Source organism: Cucurbita maxima, unplaced genomic scaffold (genome assembly GCF_002738345.1).
Source record: "Cucurbita maxima cultivar Rimu unplaced genomic scaffold, Cmax_1.0 Cma_Scf00014, whole genome shotgun sequence".
In the NCBI taxonomy this organism is placed as follows: domain Eukaryota; kingdom Viridiplantae; phylum Streptophyta; class Magnoliopsida; order Cucurbitales; family Cucurbitaceae; genus Cucurbita; species Cucurbita maxima.
In genome coordinates, this window is record NW_019272030.1 from 790210 (window position 1) to 805230 (window position 15021).

Consider the following 15021-nt stretch of genomic DNA (forward strand, 5'->3'; position numbering starts at 1 on the left):
TTGGAATTTTGGTTTCCTTTTAACATAAAAATGTCTCACTTCTATTGTAAAAAACATGACACACAAGAAATTACGTTTAAAAACGAAAAATTATAACAATCAAATATCATCCCTACGATCTCACTTATAAGGAATCTCTCCAAACTTTTGTACTACTCACTCCTTTTTACAAACGTTTAAGTTTATTACAGTGGTTTAGTAAACGTTCCAGTCTATCATGGATGTGATAGCAACTTTGTTTTAAAAGAAAAAAAAAAAAAATAGAGTCATTATAGTTGGTATCAGAGCTATACGCTTTTATATGTTTCCATGGGCTTGTCATAGGGTTTTAAGAAGTTTGGGGCTAGTTCAGGTATCCCCTGTGATGGTGTTAATATAACACATGCGGAAACAATTTGAATCTTAGGCACTTTTAGAACATCAATTATAGTAAATAACTAGCATGTTCATAAGTATTAAAACTTAATGATTTTGAATACTAACCTTTTGTAGTTCAAATTTCTTTTTTCTCACGAATCGGTTTCGAACCATCACTAGTGTCTTCTCCACTATCCTTCGGCCTTAGAACGGGATTGTGGAATCCGGTGAGTGACTAAACTTGAGAGGGATTTTGTATATATGAACAGAGTGTTTGTGAGAGGTTTTTTTCAAGGTTTTTCCCCAACAAGAAGACCTTTCATGTATTATGATCACTCTATTTATAGAGTCATGTTTACATGTTCATGCAAATTTGAGATCACCAAATTTTGACACTCAAAATTCCACTCAAATTTGTGGGGTTTATTTGACAAGCATGCAAGTTTGGTTAAACCAAATTTTGACACCTCAAAATTCCACTAACATGGATTTTTTCATTAAATGAAGTCAACATTTTGACTTTCTTCATTTTCCTTCAACAATCCATTTGAATTATTAATTTCAAATTAAAGTAATATTAAATGATTAATTAAACTATTTAATTAATATTTAATATTAATTCAAATGTCAATCCCAATTAATTCCGATAGATTAAGATATTTAAATCTTATTTAAATATCTCAAATTCTCTCTTTTTGTTTAATTCGTAAATAAAACAAAAATGCGGTTAAATATATCGTATATATGTAGCGCATTCTCCCTAACTTGAATTCGAACACTTCAAACTCACTCGTCACACTGTTCTATGGTTCAGTCTGATATGAGCTAGCAGAGGGACCTAATGGACCTATAGATCATGGGCTCCAACGATCCAAGATTAATCGGTTAAACTCATTAATCTTGTTAACCAACATTCGTTAACTACTAGGACATTCCACTATAGCCTAGTAGTTGCACTCCCCTCACTGTAGATATATTTCTGTCCATTTGATATTACCATGATTAGTAAGTTGATCCCTCACAGGTTGTTTGTACCTAGAGTTGGGTCAATTTACCGTTTTACCCCTGAAGTTACTTCTTGTTTCTTATGTCTCACTGATCCTCTAATGAACAATTGATTTGTGGTCCAATCAGTAAACCGAATCCCTCTCAGGCCAATGAGATGGTGGGGCCCCTTGTTTAAGACCTGGAGTCAGTACTTAAAAGAGAACTACCTCTCAACAGTAAACGACATTATAAAGTGAGAGTGATTTTCTTCATGGTCCGATCTTATGCAATACTCATTGCATAGGACGCCCCCACTCACATGTCTTCACATGTACAATTTAGTGATCACATTGTTTATATTATATACAAAAGTGGGCCGCATCCATGGTGTGCCCATAATAAGGTACTCAACCTTATCCTTATACTATAGATCATTTTGACTATATACTTGAACTTGATCAACTCTTATGTCTCTACATATAGTTCAAGTAATCATACATAGTCAGAGTGTTCTTAGTTTATTGGATTTAGATTAATGATCGTAAAATTCACTTTATTCAATAACAATCTTTACTGAATCAACAACAATAATAACTTTATTGAAAATAGAATATGTTTTTGTTTGCTATGAGTTTTAGGACATAAAACCCAACTCCCTGAATGTTAGATCACACCACTGTGGTGTCTATCATGAGCTAATCTATTTTATAGGCCCTCGTCTCATCTTAGAGTGAGTTTCTTCCCAACACAATAATAACTTCTCTATATACTACTTGTTGTCCACTCTCAAGCAGGATTGTTCTACACACAATAATATATCGTCAATCAACTACTTGTATATCCCCTTGTACACCTCTTAAGGCGGGTTATCATGCACACAATAGTGATTCCTCATGCTATCTATTTATGTAGTCCCTTGTACACCTCTTAAGGTGGGTTATCGTACATACAGTAGCAATTTCCCATGCCACCCACTTATATAATCTCTCGTCCTTTCTTAAGGCAAGTTATCATACATACAGTGGTAGCTCCTTATATTGTCTACTCGCATAGTCCCTCGTCCTATCAAGGCTGGTTATACTCTACACGCAGTAATGAGTCTTCAGGTCGCTGTTTATATAGTTCATCAGTCCTTATTTGGACAGGTTATATCTTACACACATAGTGACTCCTCGAATAGTTTTGTTTCATGTTACCATTATTCTTATGTGTTCTCGTAGTTCACCCTGGTTGCCATAGAGATATATCAGGTTCTAGGGCGTCTAGATGGATTAGGTCATAACAAGCATTTCTAGGTTGCTCAGGACTAGCTCCTCATGGCTAAAGCCAAATCTTGAGTTGCACTTAGGTCTTTGATCGCCGCTTACGATCCCAGTCTGCTTAGCGTACTAGAAACGGATTGAGCTAAGACGTTGCATAACTACTTTGGTTCTACCGCCCAACTCACTCTGATATATGTATCCTTTACTTGGGAGATATTCTATCGATCACCTAGTACACAGAAATCAAAATCTAAATGGTCGTGCATGTTTAATAAAGGAATATTCCTATCGACCAAGTAAGCATAGATAATTCATACGTACATTCGCATGAATCTAGCATACAATTTAATCATACAACTCAAACATGCTCAACAAAGAGATAATGTTCATCTAGCATTTGGAGTGCATATCACAAATTTTCCATCCTCCATTCCAGTGCAATAGAAAACATTTAATAGACATGCATCATCTATTCTCATACAAGGGCATTTTCATATTTTTTTCTTTACATACATGCACATCTATTCAAATTTGCTCAGTTAAGTCCTAAACATGCATATTCTAATCACCTATGGTAAGATAAGTTTGCATGCTAGCATGTCCTAGAGATTCCTAGTATTACTTGCATAGTATCTATGTGGCTACTTACCGGGATGAATTGAATCATGAAATCTCAATGGTTGATTTTGAATCATGCTAAATTTTGGTCAGTATCAAAATTGAGACGAAAAACAATCAAAGAGAGGTTGAACGGTCCAAAAATGACCTTGCACCCGCCACTCACACGCGCGAAGAGTAAATTCCATGCATGGCCCCACGTGCGATTGTCATGCATGTAACGACCCAGATCCATCGCTAGCAGATATTGTCCTCTTTGGGCTTCCTCTCAAGGCTTTAAAACGCATCTACTAAGGGAAGGTTTCCACACTCTTATAAATGGTGGTTTGTTCTCCTTCCCAACCAATGTGGGACATCACAATCCACCCCCCTTTGGAGCCCAACGTTCTCGCTGGCATTCTTTCCTTCCTCCAATCGATGGTAGGATAGTGGCCTACTATGGTGGTGACGGGTGATGGAGAATTAGGGTTCGATTCTGGAGAGGCAGCAGACGCGTTTTAAAGCCTTGAAGGGAAGCCCGAAAGGAAAAACCCAAAGAGAACAATATCTGCTAGCGGTGGATCTGGGCCGTTACAACGCACCTCCGAGGGAGGCAAGTTGCGCCTTTGTGCTGCCATGTATTGCTATAAGATTGATCACCTTCGTTAGCTTACGTTCAAATCCCGCAGTGCTAGGATCCTTTGTCCCTCTGCAACCATGTGGTGCAAGCGGTTCAGTTTAGGTCATCGAGTGCAAACATGATTTGCAAGTCGGGCAAGCAGATCGGGTCTTAGCAACCGTTGATGTCCCGACACGTTTCGTATCTCTTCCTATGACACATGTCCTTCTGTGGCGCTGACAGTATCCCCATGTCGTCTGCCGATGAGTGTCCCTTTGACAATTGTCCTCTTGCACAAGTTTCGAGATTCGACGAAAAAATTCGTTTCAACCTAATTTCTTTGGAATTTCATATCTTCAAGCACACAAGTCAATCGAATTAATTCATTCACCAAAATTGTGGAGTTTTCATCCCTCTACCCAATGATATTTTTCTTATAGATACCCTCGTTCTTTCTCTGTTCTTGACAAAATCGAACTTATCTAGTACCCAGAATTAAGCTCCTTTACCAAATGAGAGTTTCTTGTGAAGAACTCTCGATCAAATTCAGCCTCGTCTGGTCGAATCGGAGCGTTTTCTTCTTCTTCTTCTTCCTTTTTCCTTTCAAACCCTAATTTCCTTGACGTGTGATCTATGAAGGATCTCCTCAGACCCCAAAAATAGTACGAGGGTTCATCAACATTCTTTTATACTTTTCGAGTATTTTTCTCTTCTACTTTATTTCTAAATTCAACTTATAAGACGTTCAATAAAATCGTGAAAGTTTGATTATTAAATGAAAAAATTGAAAAAATTAATTCTAGTTGGAACTCGAGACATAATTAAATAAAGCAATGTAAATGATTTTCCCGTGTACTAGTCAAATGAAGTCTTCTTCAAAAAATAAAAAATTTACACAAACTATTATTATATCAGTATTCCTATTGATGGGTATTACACGAGAGAATATATATCACGTAAAGCAAAGGTGGCTGCGGGAGACTATTCATTTTTGGTCGACTTCAAAATATTTGTTATAAATTGTCATTATCAAGTTTTCAATATCATAATTACATCTTTTTATTTGGTTTTGTTCATAATTTCTACTCTTCGACTAAGATATAATAGATATAAATATCTCAAAACTTCCGTTATACATTCAGGAGTTGAGTTGTGAGATCTCACATAAGTTAAAAAGAGGAACGAAACATATTTATAAGAGTCGATTTAAAATCGTGAGGCTTATGGCTATACATAACGGGCCAAAGCGGACAATATCTTCCAATGATGTATTTGGGTTGTTATGTAAATTGGATTTGTTCGAATTATTTATTCAATTTTTTAATAAAAGTCTACTTGTTTATTTGTTCACTTTGTTTTGGTTTTTTTCAAGAGATCTCATGTCAATGAAAATAGTATTTCTTATTTGTAAACTCATGATCCTTCCTTTGATTAGCGAACGTGAGACACCCTCTAAACAATGCTCGAGAATGGTCAAAATACTTCGTAATTTGAAAAGTCCGAGCTTGTATTTTCACAATCCACCAATCACTCATCTCCTTACACAAATATGTTAGATAATTTATTAAAAAAAGAAAAATCTTATTGCTATTCAAATTTTGTCTTGTTGGGCGAATAAGAGATTGATGTACTCAATATTGTGTTGATAGACCTAATTTTTGAAGTCCGGTTTGTTTTGAGTCGACGTCGCAAGTAGCCACGGGCCCTTTTCGATACACAAATTCCACAATTAAGAATTAATTGAGATATGGATGGTTGTCTAAATTTCAATCGGATTCAAAGGATTTGTTCGGGTTTGAATAAATATGAAAACTTTATGATTTCGTGGTTTCCCGAAACTAAATTGAATTGAATTGAACCAATTCGATTATTGTTAATTTAAAGTATACATTTTTTTTTTCTTATAATACCATTGTATATATATTGAAATTGAATGGTAAATCTTTATTCAATAATATCCACTAACATTTTTAGTTGCATAAATTTCAATAAAGGATCCAAACAAATTGAGTTTGGTACATTATTTAATAGAAATGGTTTAGGTTAAAAATATTTAAAACTCGGGGCTAAAAAATGTTCCAATACTTTATTAAATATTGGTAGTATTAGACCCTTAGTTATTGTTCTCGAGAAATGACCCAGTCTGACGCATTCCTCATAAGAAGTTTTTACGGGATCCCTATTTACCAAAATTTTAACTTCTGGTTCCGACCAACCAATAATCATTGAGCCTTCCCTTTTCAAACAACGCATACAAAGAGACCCGTCCTAAAATTTTTTTTACTTAGTGCCACCTATTTTTTCCAATCAAATTCATGAACATCCTATTTTATATCAAATTCAACTTTTTGGGACTATTTAGTCCATACAATTTAAAAAATTACAAATTTAGACTTTGAATTTTGATATATAATTATTAAAATTAACGGACAACACTAACATTTTAGAGTCAACATAATTGTAAGGTAACAGCCTATAAACAGAGTTTTTTGTTTCAAGTTTTCTTTCAAAGCTTTTAAAATGCTTGTACTAGTTAGAGGTTTTCACACACTAATGATGTTTCGTTCTCCTCCCGAATTGATATGGAATCTCATAATCTACCATCTTCGGTGTCCAGCATCCTCACTAGTTTCTCTCTCTAATCGATGTGGGATCCACAATCCACACCTTCAAAACCCAAAATCCTCGTTGACAATAGTTTCTCTTTTCAACTGATGTAAGATCTCACCATATAAAATATTAGATATCTTACTAATTTGCTATTTCATTAAGAAGGGCCTTAATCTTAGAGATAATGGTTTAAATATTACACACTTCTTCTAATCATTACACATAAATTGTTATAATATTACACCCTTCTTCTAAAAGGAAAATAACAATAAATGTAAAGATAAATTGAGTGAATTAAGTGAAACAAGGGGGTTTGTGTAAGAACAAGATTTGGGTATAACTTTAATCATTCATATGGCTCAAATAATAGACGATTCAGTCTAAAACTAGTTGTGGTGGAGGCAAAAAGAGGTTGAATAATCAAACCAAGTGCTGTATATGGCCTTTGTTGATTCTTCTTCTCAGCCTTAATTTGTTCTCTCAACCCTTATATAAACCCTACCCTCCTTGCATTAAACTCACAACACACAAATTCCTCTATCTATCTCTCTCTCACTCAGCTCTCAAACTATGAAGTTCCTTTCAGCTGCAATTTGCCTGCTCCTCCTCGTTTTTGGCACTGGTTTGTTTGTTTCCTTCAATTTTTTATGTTTTATTTGTTCATGAACTCTTTACCAGTGGTTTTTGGTGCATGATGTGTGGGACAGGCATGGCGCCAATGGTTGCAGAGGCCAGGCTGTGCGAAACTCCGAGCGGCAACTTCAGGGGGCTATGCTTTAGTAACAACAACTGTGGCCATGTGTGCAAGGGAGAGGGCTTTAACGATGGCGCTTGCAGGGGCTTCCGCCTTCGCTGCTTATGCTCAAAGCAGTGTGTTTGATATTTCCTCCACCAACAACATCTTCAACTAATTGTCTATTTACTTTCCTACTTGTATGAATAAAGTGGCCATCCTATTTGGCCCCTCCCTCCTTCCTTCCTTTCTTGTGTTTTCGCTTTAATGTTGTGTAAGCTCTTTAATTACGTTGTGTTTTGGAATTTTGGTTTATGCAATAATATGCATAAACGTGGTGTTGTTTATGTTAGAAAGACGTCTCACCTTTACCGTAGCTTGCAACGTAGGCTACAACATGTTCTTTGGCTTTGCAATGAACGTTTTGTCACCATTAGGAATGGCTTATGAACGTTTTTATTTACTATGTATGAAATTGAACCCTAATTGATATATTGATAATTCATAACAGTTTCATGAAAAGAAGTTAGTAGGTGTCTCAACCCGATTTTTAAGGGTTCAAGAAATCTGACAGTAACGAAAGGATGAAAATAAAAATAAAAATAAAATAAAATAAACAATATAAAATAAGGTGAAATTGAGCTGAATTTATAATCAAGTAGTACCATTACCAAAATTCATAACAATAGGGTTACAAAATAGGTATTATTCTATCTATAGCCTCTAATATGTTTCCACGAGCTTGTCATAGGGTTCTAAGAAGTTTGTGTCTAGTTCATGTATCCCCTAAATGTTATCTCACACCAAGGTGATGTCTATCATGATCTAATCTATTTTGTAGGCCCTTATCTCGTCTCCTCTCAGGGTGGGTTTCCTCTAGACAAAATAGTAGCTCCTCAATATACTACTTGTAGTCCCACGTCTACTCTCACGCGGGTTTGTTCTACACATAATAATATATCCTCAATTGATTACGTGTGTAGTCCGTTGTCCACTCTTAAGTGTGTTGTGTTTGAATTCCGCAACGTGTGGATCCATCATCCCTTTGCCAACACATGATGTTAGCGATTCGATTCAAATCGTTGGGCGCAAGTGTGGTTCGCTTCGGGTCTTGGCAGCCGCTGGTGTCGCGATACGTTGCACGTCTTTTCTCGTGACTTGTGTCCTTTGCGACCCGGACACGTATCCCCTTGCTGTTTGTCGACGCGTCCCTCGGGCAATCGTTCTCCTTAACAAATTTCAAGATTCAAGGATAAAACTTATTTCAGCCTATTTTAGAATTTCATATCTTCATGCACACAACTCCGATCCGATCCAATTAATTCCTTCATCAAAGTTGTGGAGTTTTCATCCCTCTACACAATTATATTTTTTTTATATATAATTTTTTGACCCACTAACTAATATAATCGCACTAAAACATTCAAGTTCATGCATTCTTACCGAACTTTGAGACTTCTCGAACCTCTTACTTCCGTTGCAATTTGACTCCATATTCCTTCACGAAAAATGTGCAAAAGACACCAAGATCAAAATTTATTTCAGCCTAATTCGATTTTTAATCTAACTCAACTTAAATAAGTTGATAATTCAACCAAAAACTGCGGGGACTTATCCAATTTTTGAGATCATCCAATTGTTTTTAGCACGGGTGTTTCAAACTTTCTTTTAGTACAAATACATTTCAAACTTATACGATACAATACTACTCAATTCGATTCTTCTCATATGCAAAGAGAATATCAAACTTCCATAAAAGATTGCCCTAAATTTATATATTTGACTTATATAACGTATTTCGTCAAAGCTCTAATTCAAGTTTATTATAATAATCAAGTTCCTATCCATGATAGTCGTCAATCTAGTTGAAAACATATCAACATAAACCCTTAATCACGTATTCTTCTAAAGATTTTTCTAGTTCTCATTGTACTAGATAGAATGATCAATCTTTCTTCTGTTTACAGGTTCGAGTCATTTAGGTTTTGTCTTCAACACCACCACTCAGACATCCATACCCATTGCGCTTTGCTTGCCCTATCTATATGTGCGAGTTGGGCCACACACGTGCTACAATTGTATGCTACAAGAGTCGGTTTTGAGTAACGATGAACCAATTCACTCCACAAATCATTCATATCCTAATCACAAACAGGTTAGATACATCAAAAGATTTGAATTCATATTTGTCATAATCAGAACTTCTCTATGAAAGTATTAATATTTTAATTGCTAATTTAAATTTTGGCGTTGTTCGGCAAATAAGAGAGTGGTGTGTTCAATATTATGTTGATTGACCTAATTTTCAAAGTCTTGTTTTGTTTTGTAAAGATGAGTCCACGTGGCAAGTAGCCATTGGCCCTTTGGATTAAAGCTACATTTTTCATTAATTCTTAAATAGATGGTTGTCTAAATTCTGCTGGCGATCTTAAAGGGTCTATGTCCACCTTTGACTGACTTTGACTGACATCTTTTATTATCTTAAAAAATTCAATTAATTCAACCAATCAATTAATTTGATAAATATAATTTTTTAAAATATATATTGAAATTGAGTTGTAAATGTTAGTGGACCGTTCAAAACAACCCAATCCAAAAGTTTATTGTTCGATTGGGTTGAGTTCATTATTTAATAAAAGTTGTTTAGATCGTAAAAATTTTAAACCCATTATTTAGATTTATGATCTTTTTTAAGCTTTCTGTTTTGGATTTTCCCTCCAAGTTTTTAAAATGCTTCTGAGTAGAGTTAGATTTCCACACTCTTACAAACAATGTTTTGTCCCTCCCCAATCGATATGGGATCTTACATTAAATAAAAATAAAACTTTTCAAACTTGAAAGCATAATTGAACCCGAAATCTTTTCTATAGTTAAAAAAAAAACGAGAAAAAACTCGTATGTGTACACAAATTAATCAAGTGAAACCAAGGGGTAATTTAAACAAGGTGGGTTTGTGTAAGGACCAAAGATTTGGGTATAAACTTTAATGAATCATATGGCTCAAATATAAAATGATTTAGTCTAAAACTAGTTGCTACCCAAAAACACTAAAATTTTGGTGGAGGCAAAAAGATAATTGGGTGCATCTTCCATCACCAATAACTTCTTTCTTAATTCTTATATAAACCCTAAACCCTCCATGCATTAAACTCAAACCACACAAATTCCTCTCTAAATATGAAGTTCCTTTCAGCTGCAATTTGCCTGCTCCTCCTCATTTTTGGCACTGGTTTGTTTGTTTGTTTGTTTGTTTCCTTCAATTTTTTATGTTTTGTTTGTTCATTGGACTGTTAACCAGTGGTCTTTGGTGCATGATGTGTGGGACAGGTATGGCGCCAATGGTTGCAGAGGCCAGGCTTTGCGAATCTCCGAGCCGCAACTTCAAGGGGCTATGCTTTAGTACCAACAACTGTGGCCATATTTGCAGGGCAGAGGGCTTTAATGATGGCGCTTGCCAGGGCTTCCGCCTTCGTTGTATATGCTCAAAGCACTGTGTTTGATATCTCATTCATCAACACTATCCACACATCTTCAACTAATTCTCTATTTACTTTCCAACTTGTATCAATAAAGTGGCCTTTGTCTTTGGCCCCTCTTTCCTTCCTTCCTTTTCTTGTGTTTTTGCTTTAATGTTGTGTTAGCTCTTTTAATTACATTGTGGTTTCGAATTTTGGTTTATGCAATAATATTAGTAGTGTTGTTTGTGTTAGAACTGTTGTACCTTATAATTCCACCACCAAAATATTCTGCTATCTCATTGTTGTAGTGGAAGCGGAAGTAAGTTTGATCGCGCTCACACATTCATAAACATAAATTAAATAAAGAGACATAAAAATTTATGGGATTAGGAGAGAAGAAATTCCTCTACATTCACATGTGGTAGTCAATCACTGTAATCAATAAATCGGGTCAAGAAAGAAATCCGTCAGTTCACCTCGAATCCAGACTCAGCCCAACTCCCATTGGCAGTTATGGCTCAAAATTAACACTCGGCTCAGCCCATTACATGCCATCAGCCCAGAACGCACGCGACTCATGACTCGCACGCTGACCCGAGCTGCGACCCGTGCCCTTCACAGCCACCTCACGTGCGGTGCGCGTGCTCGAGCTATTCCTTGACTGTGGCTCGCGTGTCGGCTTGAAATCCTGCGCTTGGCGGCTTTCAACGCCGTTCAAATGGCGTATTCGGCTCGGATTGGCATTTTTTATGACTTGGGAGTCTTTTCCGCCATTTTGGACTCTTCCGAAGCCTTTTTTTTTTGACAGTTTCATAAACATTCAAGGTGAGTTCACCACCGGTGAATTTGAGGTATTTGAGACTGAATTTGATGATTAATTGAGATCTTTAGACGAATTAAGCCATTTAACGTATTCTAATTCGATGTCGTGATTATACATAAGTTGAAACGACGGTGAGGAACAGAGTCCAACCAGCTGTAACAATATTTAGTGACTTCGACCTTGGGCAACCAAATAAGTGACTCTACATTTGGCTTGGTTGGACGATGTATGATGATGTGTGCTTTGTGGCCTATGCACGTGGCATGATTATGATTGTTGTGTTGTGCTATGCTATATCGTACTAGGTTATGCTATATTATGTCACGTTATGTTATATCGTGTTATGTCATGTTTATAAGTTATGTTATAATGTGGCTATGCAATGGTGTAGAATCATGTTTATGATATTGATAACCTATGGTGCATAAACCTTCATACATCACGTCAGGTAAGCTACTTTATGTATGAAAGACTTGACAGGAAGTACGTTTACATGATTCATAGACTTATTATGTTATATATGAATGGAGGTTTGACTTGTATTATAAACTTATGTCGTGATTTAAGCCACGGGAACCTCATGCATTTTGTGTCATATACATCGAGATTCTTCCTCATTATGATTAGTACAAGCGCATATTTTATGACATTTATATTCCCCCATTATGTTATGTGGGCTCTTTCCCTCTGTGGCGTTTAGTCGCCCATTAGGGAAGTACTACAAATCTAACCCTACCCGAACGAGAAAGCGGAACCCAAGGCCATGCTATAATGTTTTTAAAAGAATGTGCCCCACCATATTACGTGTTTGCATTTCTCAACCCTAACAATTGAGTTACTTAATATTTCTTAAAAAATACTAAGTCATGTACAATTTTTATTTTTCAAGTAAAAGTAACGCCTCAAATGACGGCGTCGAGATAAAGGTCATAGAATCAAAGTAGGGATAGTTGCATTCATGTCTAGTTGGTAGTCCTTAGGTTAGATTCGAGCTTGTTTTATTTTATTCAATTTTACATCGTTTATACTTCGCCTCTTTTATTTCATGACAACTTTATTTTAAGGTATTTATTAAGAATGATAAGTCCATGGCACCTTTTTATAAAATATTTTGAATGAATATTTTCTACGTATTAGTTATATCATGCATACCGTGGTGACCTTGTTTTTAATAGAAAAATTGGATCGTTACACCCACCAACTATATGAACGGAATTGAGAATTTACAAAGAAAATAAAAACTACATACAAATAGTAAATCTATTGGGCATGGTGAAAATTTTTCAATAATCAGTATGAAACAGTTTAAACAAAGCCCGACTTTCCAGCATAATGATCTTGCAACCATTTTGCTTGCACTTGCAACCCAGCATCCATCAAAGCATTCAAGGCTGACCTATACAGCCTCTCATCCAAGCGTATTCCTTCTAAGTTCATGTCCCTAAGAAGCTTCACTAGTTCATCAACCCGACTCGTCTTCGAGAACACGCCAACCATGATTCCTGCTATCGCCTTGTCGATGGTTCCCCCGTTCATCCGAAACTCACGGTAATATCGTTCGCATGTCTCGAATTCTGCTGCCTTCACATAAGCATTTATGATACTTGTATAGCTAACCTTATCAGGTGCTATCTTTTTGCGCTTCATTTCCTTCCATAGCTTCTCAACTTGCTTCAAATTCTTAGCCTTCCCATGCATCTCCATCAGGATATTGTAAATCCAAACATTTGGCTGACACCCTCTTTCTTTCATCTTTGCTAACAGCCTCATTGCATCCTTCAATCTCCCTGTCTTCCCATACATTGATATCAAGCTAGAGTAAGCAACTACACATTTATCAAACCCCTTCTCCTCCATTTCTACAAACACGTCCTCCGCTTTTGAGTACAGCCCGACACGGCAGTAAGCGTTGATCGCCAAGGCGTACGTCACTTGTCCCGGCTCACATTCATCTCTAATCAGCTTTTCGTAAATGTTAACCGCAGCATTATAGCCCCTTCTCGTGGCGTAGCCATTGACAATTGCACAGAAAATGCAATCTGATGCACCAATTTTGAAGTCCTTCATGACTTCAACAATCTCAAGTGCTTTCTCTAATGACCCTTGTTGAATATACATCAATATAAGCTTTTGAAACGTTGCAGGGTCTCTCAACAATTTCTTGGTTTTTGCTTCATTGTAAAGATCTTCAGCTAATTTAACTTCTTGGATGCTTGCAAAAGTGCATATCAAAGCAGAGTAAATGGTGTAATCTTCTACAATCCCTTTCTTCCTCATATCTCTAAAGAACTCAAGCGACTCGAAAACTCGCCCGGATTTCGCTAAAGACTTACAAAGTATTCCATAAATTTTGGTGGAAAAGGGTGTAAAATCAGAAATCCTACTCTCAATTTCATTAAACAGTTCCATAATTCTCTCAGAATCCCCAAGTTTAAGGTAGGCTTCCATGACCCTGCAATAACATCCAGAATCTGCTTCAATTTTCGCAGATTTCAAGCGCTGGAAAACCAGGATAGTACTTCTGTACATATGAAGCTTATTGTAGCCTCTCATGGCAGCTTCAAATGCAGCCGTAGCAACATCCCTATCCCGTTCAAAAACCTCAAGCAGAGCCCTAACAACTTTAAATTTCCTACCTCTAACGCAACTACTAACCAATCTAGAACAAGTATCTCTATCAGGGCAAACATCATAATCCACAAAATCTCTAGAAACTAACAAAATCAAACTCCACTTCTTCAATCGCACTAAGTACCTGATTAGATGCCTCAATGTTGATTTCTCAGGTCTAAACCCTGGCGTCTCCTTCGCTTTCACGTAGTACTCATAGATCAAATCCTCCCGTCCGGGGTTTTGGGGTAATCCACATAAGAAATCGTTCAAATCTTCTACACTGGACGACGAGGGAAGTTGAAAATCCTGAAGATTAGAGTCCGAATCGATCTCGGGCAGGGAAGTGGGCGATGATTCTAGGATTGGAGACGGACACCCGGAGGAATTTAGGTGAAGAGATCGAAGATTTGGAAGAGAAAAAAGGAGAGCGAGATTGGAGGCGGGGATGAAAGTAATGAGACGGGATTTTCTGAAACAGGTTGATGAGGGGAGTGACCAGTCGGGAGAGCCAGTGACGGCCATGGAAGATAAGGTCCGAAGGACAGGGGAGGAAGATCACAAGGCCACATAATATATAGCTTAACGGTAAAGAAGTATCATCTTCTCAGCCACTCAAACTGTGCCACGTGGGAAGTTCTTGGACAGAATTCGAGTTTTTTTTAATATGATTCTCCACGTAAGCATTATGTCTCCTCCATGAAAACCGCGAGCCACGTATGTCGATATATATATGGTCATCAATAATGAATCATCCGTAATTTAATATAGAGACTAAATTATAAAAAATAAAAAATAAATAAATAAAAGAAATCGAGTTTTTTTTATAGATATTATAATTTCGGCTAAAATATTAAATTTTTGAATTTTGAATCTTATAAAATTAATACAATTTAATCTAATAACCTAATGTTTAAAATTTATAATTTGTAATATTATCCGCTTATGAACAAGTATGGAACAAC

At 36.4% G+C, this 15021-nt stretch overlaps 3 protein-coding genes across 4 annotated transcripts; 2 read left to right on the forward strand and 1 right to left on the reverse strand.

Annotated features, from left to right (window-relative positions):
- The first annotated feature begins 6933 nt into the window (after positions 1–6933).
- On the forward strand, positions 6934–7599 carry LOC111489121 (defensin J1-1-like). Its single transcript, XM_023137172.1, has 2 exons — positions 6934–7054; positions 7140–7599. Exons 1-2 carry the CDS (start codon positions 7003–7005, stop codon positions 7310–7312), a joined length of 225 nt encoding a protein of 74 aa, XP_022992940.1. The 5' UTR covers positions 6934–7002; the 3' UTR covers positions 7313–7599.
- Positions 7600–10300: 2701 nt separating this feature from the next.
- On the forward strand, positions 10301–10874 carry LOC111489288 (defensin-like protein 1). The gene is made up of 2 exons (XM_023137425.1): positions 10301–10394; positions 10493–10874. Exons 1-2 carry the CDS (start codon positions 10343–10345, stop codon positions 10663–10665), a joined length of 225 nt encoding a protein of 74 aa, XP_022993193.1. The 5' UTR covers positions 10301–10342; the 3' UTR covers positions 10666–10874.
- Positions 10875–12582: 1708 nt separating this feature from the next.
- Positions 12583–14605, reverse strand: LOC111489451 (pentatricopeptide repeat-containing protein At5g13770, chloroplastic). Of its 2 annotated transcripts, XM_023137669.1 has the most exons (2): positions 14202–14605; positions 12583–13898 (listed from the first exon to the last, which is right to left on the reverse strand). In XM_023137669.1, exons 1-2 carry the CDS (start codon positions 14579–14581, stop codon positions 12752–12754), a joined length of 1527 nt encoding a protein of 508 aa, XP_022993437.1. In that variant the 5' UTR covers positions 14582–14605; the 3' UTR covers positions 12583–12751. The 2 variants fall into 2 exon arrangements, with proteins under 2 accessions (XP_022993437.1, XP_022993436.1); XM_023137668.1 differs by having other exon boundaries at positions 12583–14605.
- Between the last annotated feature and the right edge of the window lie 416 nt (positions 14606–15021).